Raw genomic sequence first — 13,161 nt, forward strand, 5'->3', positions numbered from 1 at the left:
AATAAATCTATTTCTTATTTTTTCTTTATTATATCTATTTGCTTTACTACATACGATGACATGAAGCATCGTGGTAGAAATATCTTGCTAAATTTCGTTCGTGATTATAGTACGTAAACTGTGATTTGTATACTTTTGTGCTGGCAACACTGTTGTGTACATGTGGCTCTTCTGCTGTGGCGTGGAGAGTTCGCCTTTTTCAATTATTTTGCTGTTTTCCCCAGTTTTTTGAACCTTTCAATTATGGCTGCAAGTTTAAGTACTGTACTTGGGAAGTTCTACGACGAATATGCAAATCATACGCCCAAGAAATTGAAGATAATAGACGCATATCTGCTGTACATATTTTTGACGGGCGTAATCCAATTCGTTTATTGCTGCTTGGTCGGCACATTTCCATTCAATTCGTTCCTAAGTGGTTTTATATCTTGTGTGGGCTGTTTCATACTAGCAGGTGCGTATATTTGGTAACAGTTCGTTATATCAAAGACACATTCATTTTTACAGAAACTACGGTAAAATTTTGAAACCCGGCAAACATCTGTAACTCGTTTATTCTGTAATTGTTGACATTCGTACTTGCCTATTCTGCATTGCGAAAGATTGTTTAACAAGGGATTTAGCTTTTCTTTAACGAAAATAATTTCCATTTTCGAGATATCGAGTAATAATCTTCCTTGTTTTTCCCCTTCCGTAGGTATTTTTCGGTGAAAATGAGTGTTGATGGAACCTAACCTTGTAGGCATACCTCGTCCCCGTGATGGTTTGTGGGGCTACCCGTTGATGGTTGACGTTAGCCCCAAAAACAATTATGGTCATTGGTTTTTAGGGCTAATGTCAATGTTTTGTGGGGCCAGCCGTGGATGGTTGACATTAGCCCCAAAAAAAATCCACGGGTAGCCCCACAAACCATTGACGTTAGCCCCAAAAACCATCACGGGGACGAGGTATGCCTACGAGGTTAGGTTAGGTTCCATTAACACTCGCATACAAACATGAATTAATGGTGAAATAGGCCCAAGTTCCTTTTGTTTTATTGCGATTTCATTATGCTACGAATGCAATTTTTACATGGTTCGATTTCGATGTACGTCTGTTAACACATACTGCAGAGTTTTAGCGATTACTTAAGGTTTTGTTCAATATATGCTTTTGTGGTTAGGGGTACTATTATCGTATGGGTGAAACACCTACGAATCATATATTTCGGACTTCTTTACATTGCTAACGTGTTGCGGAACATTTCTTAAGGCGAAATAATGCATTTCTAACTAAGATAATGTTTATTTTCTCTATTTACGAGTACTTACTGTTACTTGTTGTTTCGAATCTGTAACACATTATGGCCGTCATATCATACAGGTTTAGGGGGTGTTCTGAGAGTGTTTTGTCGATTTATGCAGTGGTGCAACCTCGTTCACCGGAAAATATCTACTTTCGTGCCCCTATTTGAAATTATGCTAGTACGTCGCATTTACGTGTAGAACTTGTAAAATAACCTTGCGATTTACCACGTTCATTGTCCGTACACAGCAATTCGGAACCATCTTTCTTTCGCAATTCGGAACCATCTTTCTTTCGCAATTCGTTAATGCTCTTCCTTTACGCACAACACTCTTGCAACCTTGAAAATTGACGTCAGACGAGGAATGCCTACGTGGTTAGGTTAGGCCTGTTAGGTTAGGTTCCATTAGCATAAATACAAAGAAAAAATAATATTTTCGCTAAGAGACGCGTTACATTTGTATTGCCTAACATGAAAAAGGTTTCTCCTGTGACATCAGAACACAATGTTGCTAGAGTGTTTTGCGATAAGTGACACCCATTCGGGTCGGAACCATCTTTCTTTCGAAATTTGTTAATGCTCTTCCTTTACGCACAACCATCTTGCAACCTTGAATATTGACGTCAGACGAGGAATGCCTACGTGGTTAGGTTAGGCCTGTTAGGTTAGGTTCCATTAGCATAAATACAAAGAAAAAATAATATTTTCGCTAAGAGACACGTTACATTTGTATTGCCTAACATGAAAAAGGTTTCTCCTGTGACGTCAGAACACAATGTTGCTAGAGTGTTTTGCGATAAGTGACACCCATTCGGGTCGGAACCATCTTTCTTTCGAAATTTGTTAATGCTCGTCCTTTACGCACAACCATCTTGCAACCTTGAATATTGACGTCATACGAGGAATGCTTACGTGGTTAGGTTAGGCCTGTTGGGTTAGGTTCCATTAGCATAGATACAAAGAAAAAATATTATTTTCGCTAAGAGACGCGTTAGCTTGTATTGCCTAACATGAAAAAGATCTTTCCTGTGACATCAGAACACAATGTTGCTAGAGTGTTGTGCGATAAGTGACACCCATTCGGGTCGGAACCATCTTTCTTTCGTAATTCGTTAATTCTCTTCCTTTACGCACAACAATCTTGCAACCTTGAATATTGACGTCAGACGAGGAATGCCTACGTGGTTAGATTAGGCCTGTTAGGTTAGGTTCCATTAGCATAAATACAAAGAAAAATTGTAAAAACAGCTCTCTCCTGTGACGTCCGAACACAATGTTGCTACAATGTTGTGCGATAAGTGACACCCATTCGGGAAAAATGGCTTGTTCCGAACTCGACAGGTGGTTCTAGTGAAAACACGGCGAGGCTGAAACACTGGCTACGGGGTTGCATCGTCTTAACACACGGAACATTGCACTCTCATGCAAAAAGCAAATGGCGGGAGCAGAAACAGCGTGTCGGACAGAGATTTTCGCAGAAAACAAAATGCATTCACATTAAAATGGATCAAATCTACATTCAGGAACTTCCAAAACGCTCAAGAAAATGTTTTCCGTAAGTACTTTCTCCTGTAAATTTGAAGGAAATTTGAAGGAATCCGTTTTACCCATACGATAATGTTACCTGGTTAGGGTTAGGTTTGGTTCCCTTAGCATTAAAATAAAGGGTAAATATGCGATATCGCCCGAACGGATTTCTTCAAATTTACAGGAGAAACTACTTACTGAAATCAGTATCTGTAGCATTGTCGAAGTTCTTAGAGGTATTTTCTTTCGCGGAAACTGAAAACTTCACCATAGAATGCTGCAGAACAAGAATAATCACTTTTTATGTAAGGAACTTGTATTTTCTGACATTATGCCGTTGTTTCCATTATGTACCTGCAGATGGCGCGAGCGTCGAAAGTCACGCAGTCTCGCCAGTGTTTCCAAACGTGCCTTTTTACGATATTTTTTTTTAACTATGCTTACCTAACCCAACCTAACCTAACCTTGCTGGAAATGGTCCGTGGGGCTATCGTCAATGGTTTTTGGGGCTACCCGTCAATGGTTTGTGGAGCTATCGTGAATGGTTTTTTGGGGCTATCCGTCAATGGTTTATGATGACATAATGAACACGAAAGTAGGTATTTTTCAGTGAAGGAGGTTGAAACACTGCATACCCACTCCAAATCGACAAAACACAAGCACAACGCACGATGATCCATGACAAGTGCACAACATATTGTCTGTTACCCAAGCAGAACAAGGAATACAAATAATGACTCGTAATATGAGAAGTTGACACTATTTAATGGGAAAAGGCATAACTTCACCTTAAAGAATCTTCCGCAATGCAGAATAGGTAAGTATCAATGCTAAAATTAATGAAATAAACGATTGAGAGTTAGGTTGGGTTAAGTATCGCATATTTACCAAATAAAGTCCCTAAATGCTTTCTACTAAGGTTCCAATTTACTTCTACTATATTTACTATCGCTTATCAACTGAGAATCTTGTCCATGAGAAGTGCGTAAGGGAGTCCAAACTCATTACTTTAAGGAAGGTTCGAATTTCATGTGAATGATTTCCAAAATTCTACGATAATTGCTAGGAGAAATCATAAAACAATCTGAACCGTTACCATGAAATAACTTGACCGATGAGAGAGAACACTTGTACGACCTATCACAAGTCTACAGAAACTCAATTACGTAAGTACTTTCTCCTGTAAATTTGAAGAAATCCATTTCCCGGCTTTGAAAATTTTACCGAAACGACTTATGGAAATTAGTTTCTCCAAGCTTTCCACCGTTCGTAGAGGTATTTTATTTCAACGTGGAATAATATATTTGACTGGTAACACTTCCGTATAGTGGAGACACCTAGAAATAATTTATTTCGCACTTTTTACATTGGTAACGTACAATTCTGCATTGCGGAACATTTCTTTAGGTGTAATAATGAATTTCTATTGGAAATAATGTCTATTTCTTACATTTACGAGTACTTACTGTTCTTCCTTATCCGGTTCTCTAACACGCAATATGGTGATAGCGTACTGGTTCATCGTGTGATGTGGCAAGTGTTTTGTCGATGTGGAGTGTGAATGCAGTGTTTCAACCTTATTCACCAAAAAATACCTAATTTCGTGGCCAGATTGGAAATTATGCTAATACCTCGTTAAACCCACAAACCATTTCCGGTAAGGTTAGGTTAGGCAAACATAGTTAAAAAACTTCACAACGCATCCTAGACACGTCATCTTCTTGTGAAAACACGGCATGGTTTGCAACACTTATTGGGGATTACGTCATCTAAAAACGTGAACATCATCTTCCAAGTGCAGAAAGCAAATGGCAGCAACAGCAATTCCGTGTCTGAGAGATATTTTCCCAGAAGAAAACATGAATTGGCATTGAAAAGGGTAAAAACTGCATTCCCGAACCTCAACAATGCTACAGAAAATTATTTCCGTAAGTACTTTCTTCTGTAAAAAGTAAGAAATCCGTCTCCACTATACAGAAGTGTTACCGTATTTGGTAAGAGAAATATCTCATCAAGTACAATTGCCATTGCTTCCGCTACGTGAACTGCATACTGCGTACGTTTGATGTTGTAAGCCCCTGTCAGTGTTTCCAACTCCTTTTTTTCACTATGCTTGCCTAACCTAACCTAACCTTATCGGAAATGGTTCGTGGGGCTATCCGTCAGCTACCCGTGCATAATGTAAAATTTTCACACGTGATGAACACAATAGTAGGTATTTTTCGGTGAAGATGGTTGGAAACACTGCATACCCACAACTTGAGTCAAAATGTGCCTGCCATATTGTGTGTTACAGAAACGAAGAATGGAATCAAAAAAATCACACTGTATGTGAAGAATTCTGTTTGTTTTCGTGTAAAAAGCATAATGGAACCTTGAACTATGTTCCGCAATACACAATTGGTAAGTACGAACCATGCGAAACACAAAATATCCAATTTTAATGTGTCTCCGATATAGCGAACTGTTACCGTATATTTTTACTGCTTTATTTTTAGTTTCCAATGTATTTTAAGAAATAATGGTTAACTAACTTCCTCACCGGTGGACCTTTTTTCATTGTTCAAGTACTGTTACACTTGTTAACTATAAGGTAGAGATAAAGTTTCCCGTGTATATACCACCGTGCCATGAAGGCACATTCACGGGATGCAGGGGTAGTGTCCCACATATTCTCGACCTCCGCCATTTCGGAGGTGATGTAATCAGCGCCATGCTCCAATTGCACCCCTCCCCCATAAGGTACTCAACGATTTGAGGGTGGGTGATCCCCAGAGCCGCTTTATGCAGGGACAAGGCTGGAAAAATTTTGACCATGAATCACCCAGCCTGGGAATCGAACCCAGGTCTCCCGCATGGCAGTCAGACACCCTACCAACTAGACCACCACTTGCCAACTTTGCACAATGAAATTCATGGAGATTTGTTTCCAGGCTTCAATCCCTTTAGATTAAAATGTCCTGAATATCACCTGTTATCTGTTTGTTGTCTTGCGTACTACAAATACAAATTTGAATCAACTTGATTAAAACAACCAAGCAACCACAATTTGTAAGTAATACTTTCCTTTCTCTTTTCGCGCCGACCTCTTTGGCGGAGTGGTTAACACAGCATGCTAGAACACCAGGTGTCCAGGGTTCAAATTCCGGCGAGAGCATATGTGTTCTTTGTGATGTCCATCATCAATTTCATCATTTAATCACTCATCCTCATCGTCACAATTAGCCTAAAGTACCAGAAAGGCAATGCAAAAAAACAAATCAAATCTTTTCTTGTCACTCAGAATTCGCCATGATGACAACACAAACACTGAAATGAACTTAATCCCACTGTAACGCACTAGGTTACACAACAATGCCCTTTTTTTTCTGTTTTCTGCAGCTCTTGCACAGATTCTTTGTAACAACAATGTGTTTCAATTTTTTTCTCTCCTTGCTCCCCATTACTACTTACACAATGACTATTTTTTCACGAGTCTTGTGAGTTTTAATTGTTTGGTTTGTAATAATAAATTTATTCACTCCGCAAATTCATACAAAAAGATAATAATAAAACATATAAGAAGATTAAATCTGGTTATTCTGGGAGATAACACAGTTTGACATGTTGACTCCCAGACATTCCAAGAGGGTTGGCAAGCCCAGGTACTGCCAACAGTGTACATCTTGATGATATTCTTTTTGTTATCTTTTTCGTTGCTCATTACAGCTGTTATCCCTGTACAGTTTGAATTGTTGTGAACATATCAAGGTGGTTTGAATTGTGATTTAAATTGAGTGATTTTTTTTAAAATCACTTTAAAGATATAATTTATAGAATGTACATAAGGAATTTGTGGATATCAGAATTATTTTAAGTTACAAGTAAATAGTACATCCAGAATGTTTTATTTTCACTAGAAGAAAAGTTACTGAAATTATTGTGGTTACATTAACAAGACATACAAGCAATTTTAAGTGTGTTTTTTTTTAAAAAAATCTTCACAAACTTAAAAACATTTCTCAAGTTTCACGTATCTTGTCAATATGTGCCAGATTTCTGAAGAAAAAATATGTTTCAATTCCATTGACCACTCTCACTGTCCACATCGAAACTTAAGCACTTTTAATTATTTTTGTTAAAAAAAGGTAAGAAAATAATTTGTATTAGCCAAGAGAAAAGCCAAAATTGGTCATTGGAAACGTATACTCCCTCTCACACACACAGAGGAAGAGGGAAGGGTGTCCACCATGAACCCCCCCAACATTTGAGTGCCTTTACATTCCAGGTTATATAGCTGTAACAGAAGCATCAACTTACAGAGATAATGTAGAAATTTTGTAGTGCTCCTCAGAGTTGCAGTAGCACTTGAATGTTGCACATGATCAATTAATTCTGTTTCCATGTATCACCACACAACCTGTAATCTCTGTCTCTTGAGTTGCCATTAGGTGTGTTCCAAAATTGTCCTCCAGCATGGCCATGCAGGTACAAGCCTTCCGAGAGAAGCGTAACAAATTTTGTCCTGAGATTTTGGCCTCTGTATGGGACTGGTGGCCATCCACCACCATGAGGAATTTGAGGAGCTAAAAATGAGTAGCATAACCTGGTCATAGAAACCAACAAGGAGGTGGAGGGGGTCATTGTGCTCACCACACATCACCCATAACTGGTTGGATGAGGCCAACAGTCGGTAGGTAGGCCCTGGCCCTCATGGGCTGTTGCGCCACAGGTTATTTATTATTATGATCCAAAATCACAAGAGTTAAATAAATTACGATGATTGGCCATTCATTCAGTCCACTTGTGAAGATTATTATAGTGTCCCTAAAGCCATTTTTCATGCTAAAGAGAAGTTCATTGTTCCACAAAATGCATCAAGTGGAAGACAGGCTTGTTCTGTGAAAATCTTCTGTCACTTGCAATATACATACTTCAAACTGCACTATTTTGGAAGCAATATGAAGCAGCAAGCCTTAACTGTTCTAAGGGACATGTGCACAGCTACATATTTTCTACACAAAATTGTAAAAGTATCAGAGCAAGTTCAGTGGTATCAGACTGACGCTTTAAATGCAGATTTTGTTAACACTACTATAGGGGTGACGGATTTCTTACTTTTTACAGGAGAAAGTACTTACGCAAATCATTTTCTTTAGCATTGTGGAAGTTAGTGAATGTAGTTTTGATCCATTTTAATGCGAATGCATGTTGTTTTCTGCAAAAATCTGTGTCCGACATGCTGTTTCTGCTGCCGCCATTTGCTTTCTGCACGAGAGCACAATGTTCCTTGTGTTAGATGACGTAAACCCCGTAGTCAGTGTTTTCACTATAACATGTGAAACACTATAACATACCATGACGTGCCGAATATTTTTAATTTTTTTGGATTTTTTTTAAACTATGCTTGCCTAACCTAACCTTATGGAAAATGGTTTGTGGGGCTAACATGAATGGTTTGCGAGGTATTAGCATAATTTCAAATCCAGACACGAAAGTAGGTATTTTCCGACAAAACACTTATCACTCGCGTGATGAACCAGTACGCTATCCCCATAATGTGTTTTACAGAATTGAAATAACTAGTAACAGTAGGTACTCATAAATGTAAGAAATATACATTATTTTCGTTAGAAATTCATTATTTCACTTAAAGAAATGTTCTGCATTCCAGAATAGTACGTTAGCAATGTTAAAAAGTGCGAAATAAATTACTTATAGGTGTCACCCCTATAGTAAAGTAGTACCTATTTTTTATTATTTGCATGATGCGTAAAACATATAATGAAAAGAATATAACCCAGGAAGTGTATAAGTAGTAGCCTTTCTTCGTGTATACAAAAATTTCTTCAATTTCTACTGCCAGCAGTATAAAAATAATTTTGAAGGTAATAGACTGACACAATTGGCAACATATAAATCTGGATTTTCTAGATCAAAGTTAGTGGAATAGTATTTGATGAGGTAATTTTAGACTTTAAAAACACATATATTGTCTCTTCAAATCTAGAGATATTCTTATTTTTAGAAATATATAGCACATTGCTCTTCACTGATATATAATTTTGACCATCAATGTTGGCATTTTTCTGGAATTGCTCAGTATTCAAAATTATGAAGTTTCATGGTAGACACTCTGTATGTTATAATACTGTCCTGTTTGAACATATTAATGTCTTTCTCTCACTTTTTTCAGTGTGCTTAAGACTGCAAGTAAATCCACAGAACAAGAATCAGTTTTATGGCATTAGCCCCGAGAGAGGATTTGCAGACTTCATTTTTGCCCACATCGTCCTTCATTTGGTGGTTATGAACTTCATTGGCTAGTTTCACAGGGATGAAAAACTTGGATTGCAATTTAAATGACATATGAGTGTGAACAGTGTGTAAAATAATGGGATATATGGTACTTCACAAAAATTGTGCTTTTCATAGTTCAAAGAGAACATAGCTACTACTGAACCATATGAATCTAACTAAAAAGAAAAATATGATTTAGAAAATAGGGAAGGAATGAAATATGATTTAATAGAAACAAAGATATGGGACAAATTGCACTTTTTTCTTCATGTAGCTTTATAATAATGTATTGGCAAATCAACTTCTATAAATTGTTGTGCAGCAGCTAAAGTGGTGAACTGTACGAAGAATGTTTTATTGTGAGTGTTTTACAGTTCTTACAAACATGAGTCAACATTTTCCTAAATAAAGTGCAAAAGTGTGGTGGTGTATATGATGGGTATATGCTGCAATTATGTATTATTTGTTACATTTCACTTGAATATTAAATAAAATATTCACAGAATTGAATCCTGGTTGTCATTTGAATGCATTCTATCCAGTTGCTGTTAATTGTGAATTTCAGTACAAAATCCCCTTCAACCCATCTTAATATAATGCACATGACTTACACCATATGTTAATTTTAATTAGCATTCAGAAGCTACCTTTTGAATAGGTGTACTCAAGAACAAATTAGGTATGACATGGGTTGTTACCCCATTTCTTTGATATCCATACAAAGTAGTACAGTAGTATGTGTGGAAAAAAGAACGTTGGGAACATACTAAAATCTTGGTATTTCCACGAGACTTACTTGTAAGGGTTCACCACCACCATGTGGGAATGTGTTTTTTCACACACAAAAGTTCATCACAGACAATGTGAACACTAGGATTAGATCGATGCTAGATGTTTTATGCACCTCTCGTCAGATTCACTTACGAGTTTCGTCTTAACCATGCTATGTTGCAAAGTTTTAACATGCAAATTTGCTGCCACATTCAACAACAGAAGGGCTGTCGAAACAGATTGTAGATGTCTGTAAACTGATGCAATTGCTTAATTTTATCATAATGATGTGCCGTAAGAGTAGGTGTACAGTTGATAAGTAGCCTGAGATGACAAAAGTTTTACTAACTAACTCTCTAGCCTTCTTAAACCCGAAGGTTCATGGCTGCAGCAACACAGGCCTTCGACCTGTCCCTATCCTGAGCAAGATCTATATACTCTATTCCATCCTTCCCAATTTCCTTTAGGTCCATCTCAACATTATCCCTCCCTCTTAGTCTTGGCCTTCCTACAGATCTCTTACCATCAGGTTTCCCAACAAGAATCCTGTAAACTCCTCTTTCCTCTCCCATTCGTGCCACATGGCCTGCCCACCTAAGTCGTCTTGATTTAATCATTCTAATAATATCCGGACGTGAATACAAACTATGTACTTCTAAATTATGTAACCTTCTCCACTCACCTGTCTCTTCATCACTTTTAGGCCCAAATATTTTCCTAAGGATCTTTTTTTCCAATACTCTCAATTTATGTTCCTCTTTCAATGTAAGGGATCAAGTTTCACATCCATATAATATTACAGGCAAAATTACTGTTTTGTATATTTTAACTTTTAGTTTCTTAGATATTAAACAAGAAGACAAAAAAGTTTGTGAAGAGGAAAGTAACATGCATTTCCTGAATTAAGCCTGCTTTTTATTTCCTCTTTAATATAATTTTCATTTGTTAATATTACTCCTAAGTATTTGAATTTGGAAACTGGTTCAAATGAGTTGTTATCAATAATTAGATTTTGATTATTACCTAACACTTGGTTTCGGCCTGTAAGCATATATTTAGTTTTCTCTTTGCTAACTTCCAAACCGATCTCATTAGCTGCTTTGAAAAATATTTTAGCATTATTCTCAATTGTATTTACATCATCCCCCAGTAAGTCTACATCATCTGCATATGCTAACAGCTGAGTCGCACCATTTAATTTTAGTCCTTCGTTAGTTTCTTTTACCTTCCTAACAGAGTTTTCTAAGGCAAAATTAAAGAGCAATGGAGATAATGCATCTCCTTGTTTTAACCCATCATGAATTGTAAATTTGTCAGACATATTAATATCCACAAAGTTTTACTTTCTGTTTCACTGGTGCATACTTTTATCATATTAACAAGCTTCTTAGGTATTCCAAACTCGACTAATATATTATATAATTTATATTTTTTGACTGAATCATATGCTTTTTTAAAATCAATGAATAGCTGATGGACATTTTGATGATATTCCCAATTTTCTCGAGTGTCTGTCTGATGTGAAAAAATTGATCTGTTACGTGTAAATCCACATTGATAATCACCTGTAATTTCATTAGTATATGGGGTTAGTCTTGCTAAAAGAATGTTAGATAATATTTTATATGTTGTTGAGAGTAGAGAAATTCCACGGTAATTAGTTCATTTTATCACCTTTTTTTAAACAGGAACAATTATGGATTCTTTCCAATGTTGAGGGATTTCTTCTTTATTCCATATTAAACAATTTATGAATTTGACATATTAACGAGTTAGCACCATATTTAATTAACTCAGCTGGTATTGACAAAAGTTTTACAGACAATTTTTTTATTGTTGAAGCAGATGTGCTCTGCTCATTGACATTTTAATTTCAGTTCATGGCACTCACATTGCAGAAAACAGAGTGACTTAAAATGGAGTTAATAATACTCTTATCACCGACTGCACAGCTAGCAGCAAATTGTTCATTGCGAGGTTACCAGGCTTTGCACTCCCCATTACTTTGAAAAAGTATATACGGGGTGAGTCAAAAAGTCAGGAACCATACGACTAATGTGTTTCAGGTGCTGACCACAGAGAAACGTGTTGAAGTGGTGCTGCTGGCTGGCAGTCGCAGTGCAAGAGATGTTGCTACAGAATTGAACCGTCTACACCCTGATAGACACCCAATTACACATAGTGCAGTCGTGAAGTTGCTCCAATGCTTCAAGGATATTGGCAGTGTGCATGATCAATCTCGCTCAGGTAGACACTGGACTCAACCAACAAGTGCCTTGCTGAAGAGGTTCAACATATTGACGATATCATATAGACAATATAGGCTGAAGTGAATAATACTATGGTTCTTGAGTTTTGACATATTTAGGTTAGTTTCAACCATTGAACTTTACGGTGCAAAAGTGAAGCCATTGCATTCATTAGATCACTACGTGAAAAGTACCTTGTCTATATTCAAACACCATGAGCTTAACATTTAAATATCAATATCACTGTATTTTTTAAGGGCTTCTTAGAAAATGTTGAGCAATATTGTAGATTCCACAGCTGCTGTCCACATTGGTGAAAAAAGAAAAAAGAGGCCCTAGGGAGGGTAGGGGGAGAGTAAGGAAAATGAAGAACTCCTCCCTCTCACCACCTGGCCACACCAGTAGAACCAGTACTTTATAGGCACATAAATATTAAACAAATTACTTGTAAGCATGGCGTGTAGGTAAAACTAATATTTTAAAACCCTCTATCCAGAGTTGAATTATTTAGTTGGCTTCACTTCAGAGCTATGCATTTCATACATTTATGTTGTGAAAAATTTTAATCTATTATTAAAGTCAAATTACTTGCAACCGTGCATGGAACACTGACAGTGTAAACAAACTCAGAACAAATTTAATTACAATCATCAAATTTTGTTCAAATACATTTAGGCATCATATATACATATTTTTTATGCAAAACTTTGTCCCTTACGTTGAAAGAGGAACATAAATTAAGAGCATTTGAAAATAAAATCCTTAGAAAAATATTTGGACCTAAAAGGGATGAGGCGACAAGTGAGTGGAGAAGGTTACATAATTTGTATTGATGTCCAGATATTATTAGAATGATTAAATCAAGAAGACTTAGGTGGGCAGGCCATGTGGCACAAATGGGAGAGGAAAGACGAGTTCACAGGATTCTTGATGGGAAAACTGGTGGTAAGAGACAGTAAGAACCCAAGACTAAGATGGAGAGATAAGTTGAGATGAACCAAAAGGAAATCGGCAGGATGGAAAAGATAGAACTTGCTCAAGATAGGGATA

General features: G+C 37.0%; 1 protein-coding gene across 1 annotated transcript; it reads left to right on the top strand.

Annotated features, from left to right (window-relative positions):
- Window positions 1-153: 153 nt before the first annotated feature.
- On the top strand, window positions 154-9,595 carry Dad1 (dolichyl-diphosphooligosaccharide--protein glycosyltransferase subunit). The gene is made up of 2 exons (XM_083138488.1): window positions 154-454; window positions 8,988-9,595. Exons 1-2 carry the CDS (start codon window positions 244-246, stop codon window positions 9,116-9,118), a joined length of 342 nt encoding a protein of 113 aa, XP_082994614.1. The 5' UTR covers window positions 154-243; the 3' UTR covers window positions 9,119-9,595.
- Window positions 9,596-13,161: the final 3,566 nt, after the last annotated feature.

Source organism: Lepisma saccharinum, chromosome 17 (assembly GCF_977018435.1).
Source record: "Lepisma saccharinum chromosome 17, izLepSacc3.1, whole genome shotgun sequence".
Classification (NCBI taxonomy): domain Eukaryota; kingdom Metazoa; phylum Arthropoda; class Insecta; order Zygentoma; family Lepismatidae; genus Lepisma; species Lepisma saccharinum.

Excerpts from the sequence above, each read along its gene's own strand:
- Dad1 (XM_083138488.1), top strand. The coding sequence starts at position 244 with ATGGCTGCAAGTTTAAGTACTGTACTTGGGAAGTTCTACGACGAATAT. Across the intron at positions 455-8,987 it reads GGGCTGTTTCATACTAGCAG|TGTGCTTAAGACTGCAAGTA; the intron begins GTGCGTATATTT and ends CACTTTTTTCAG.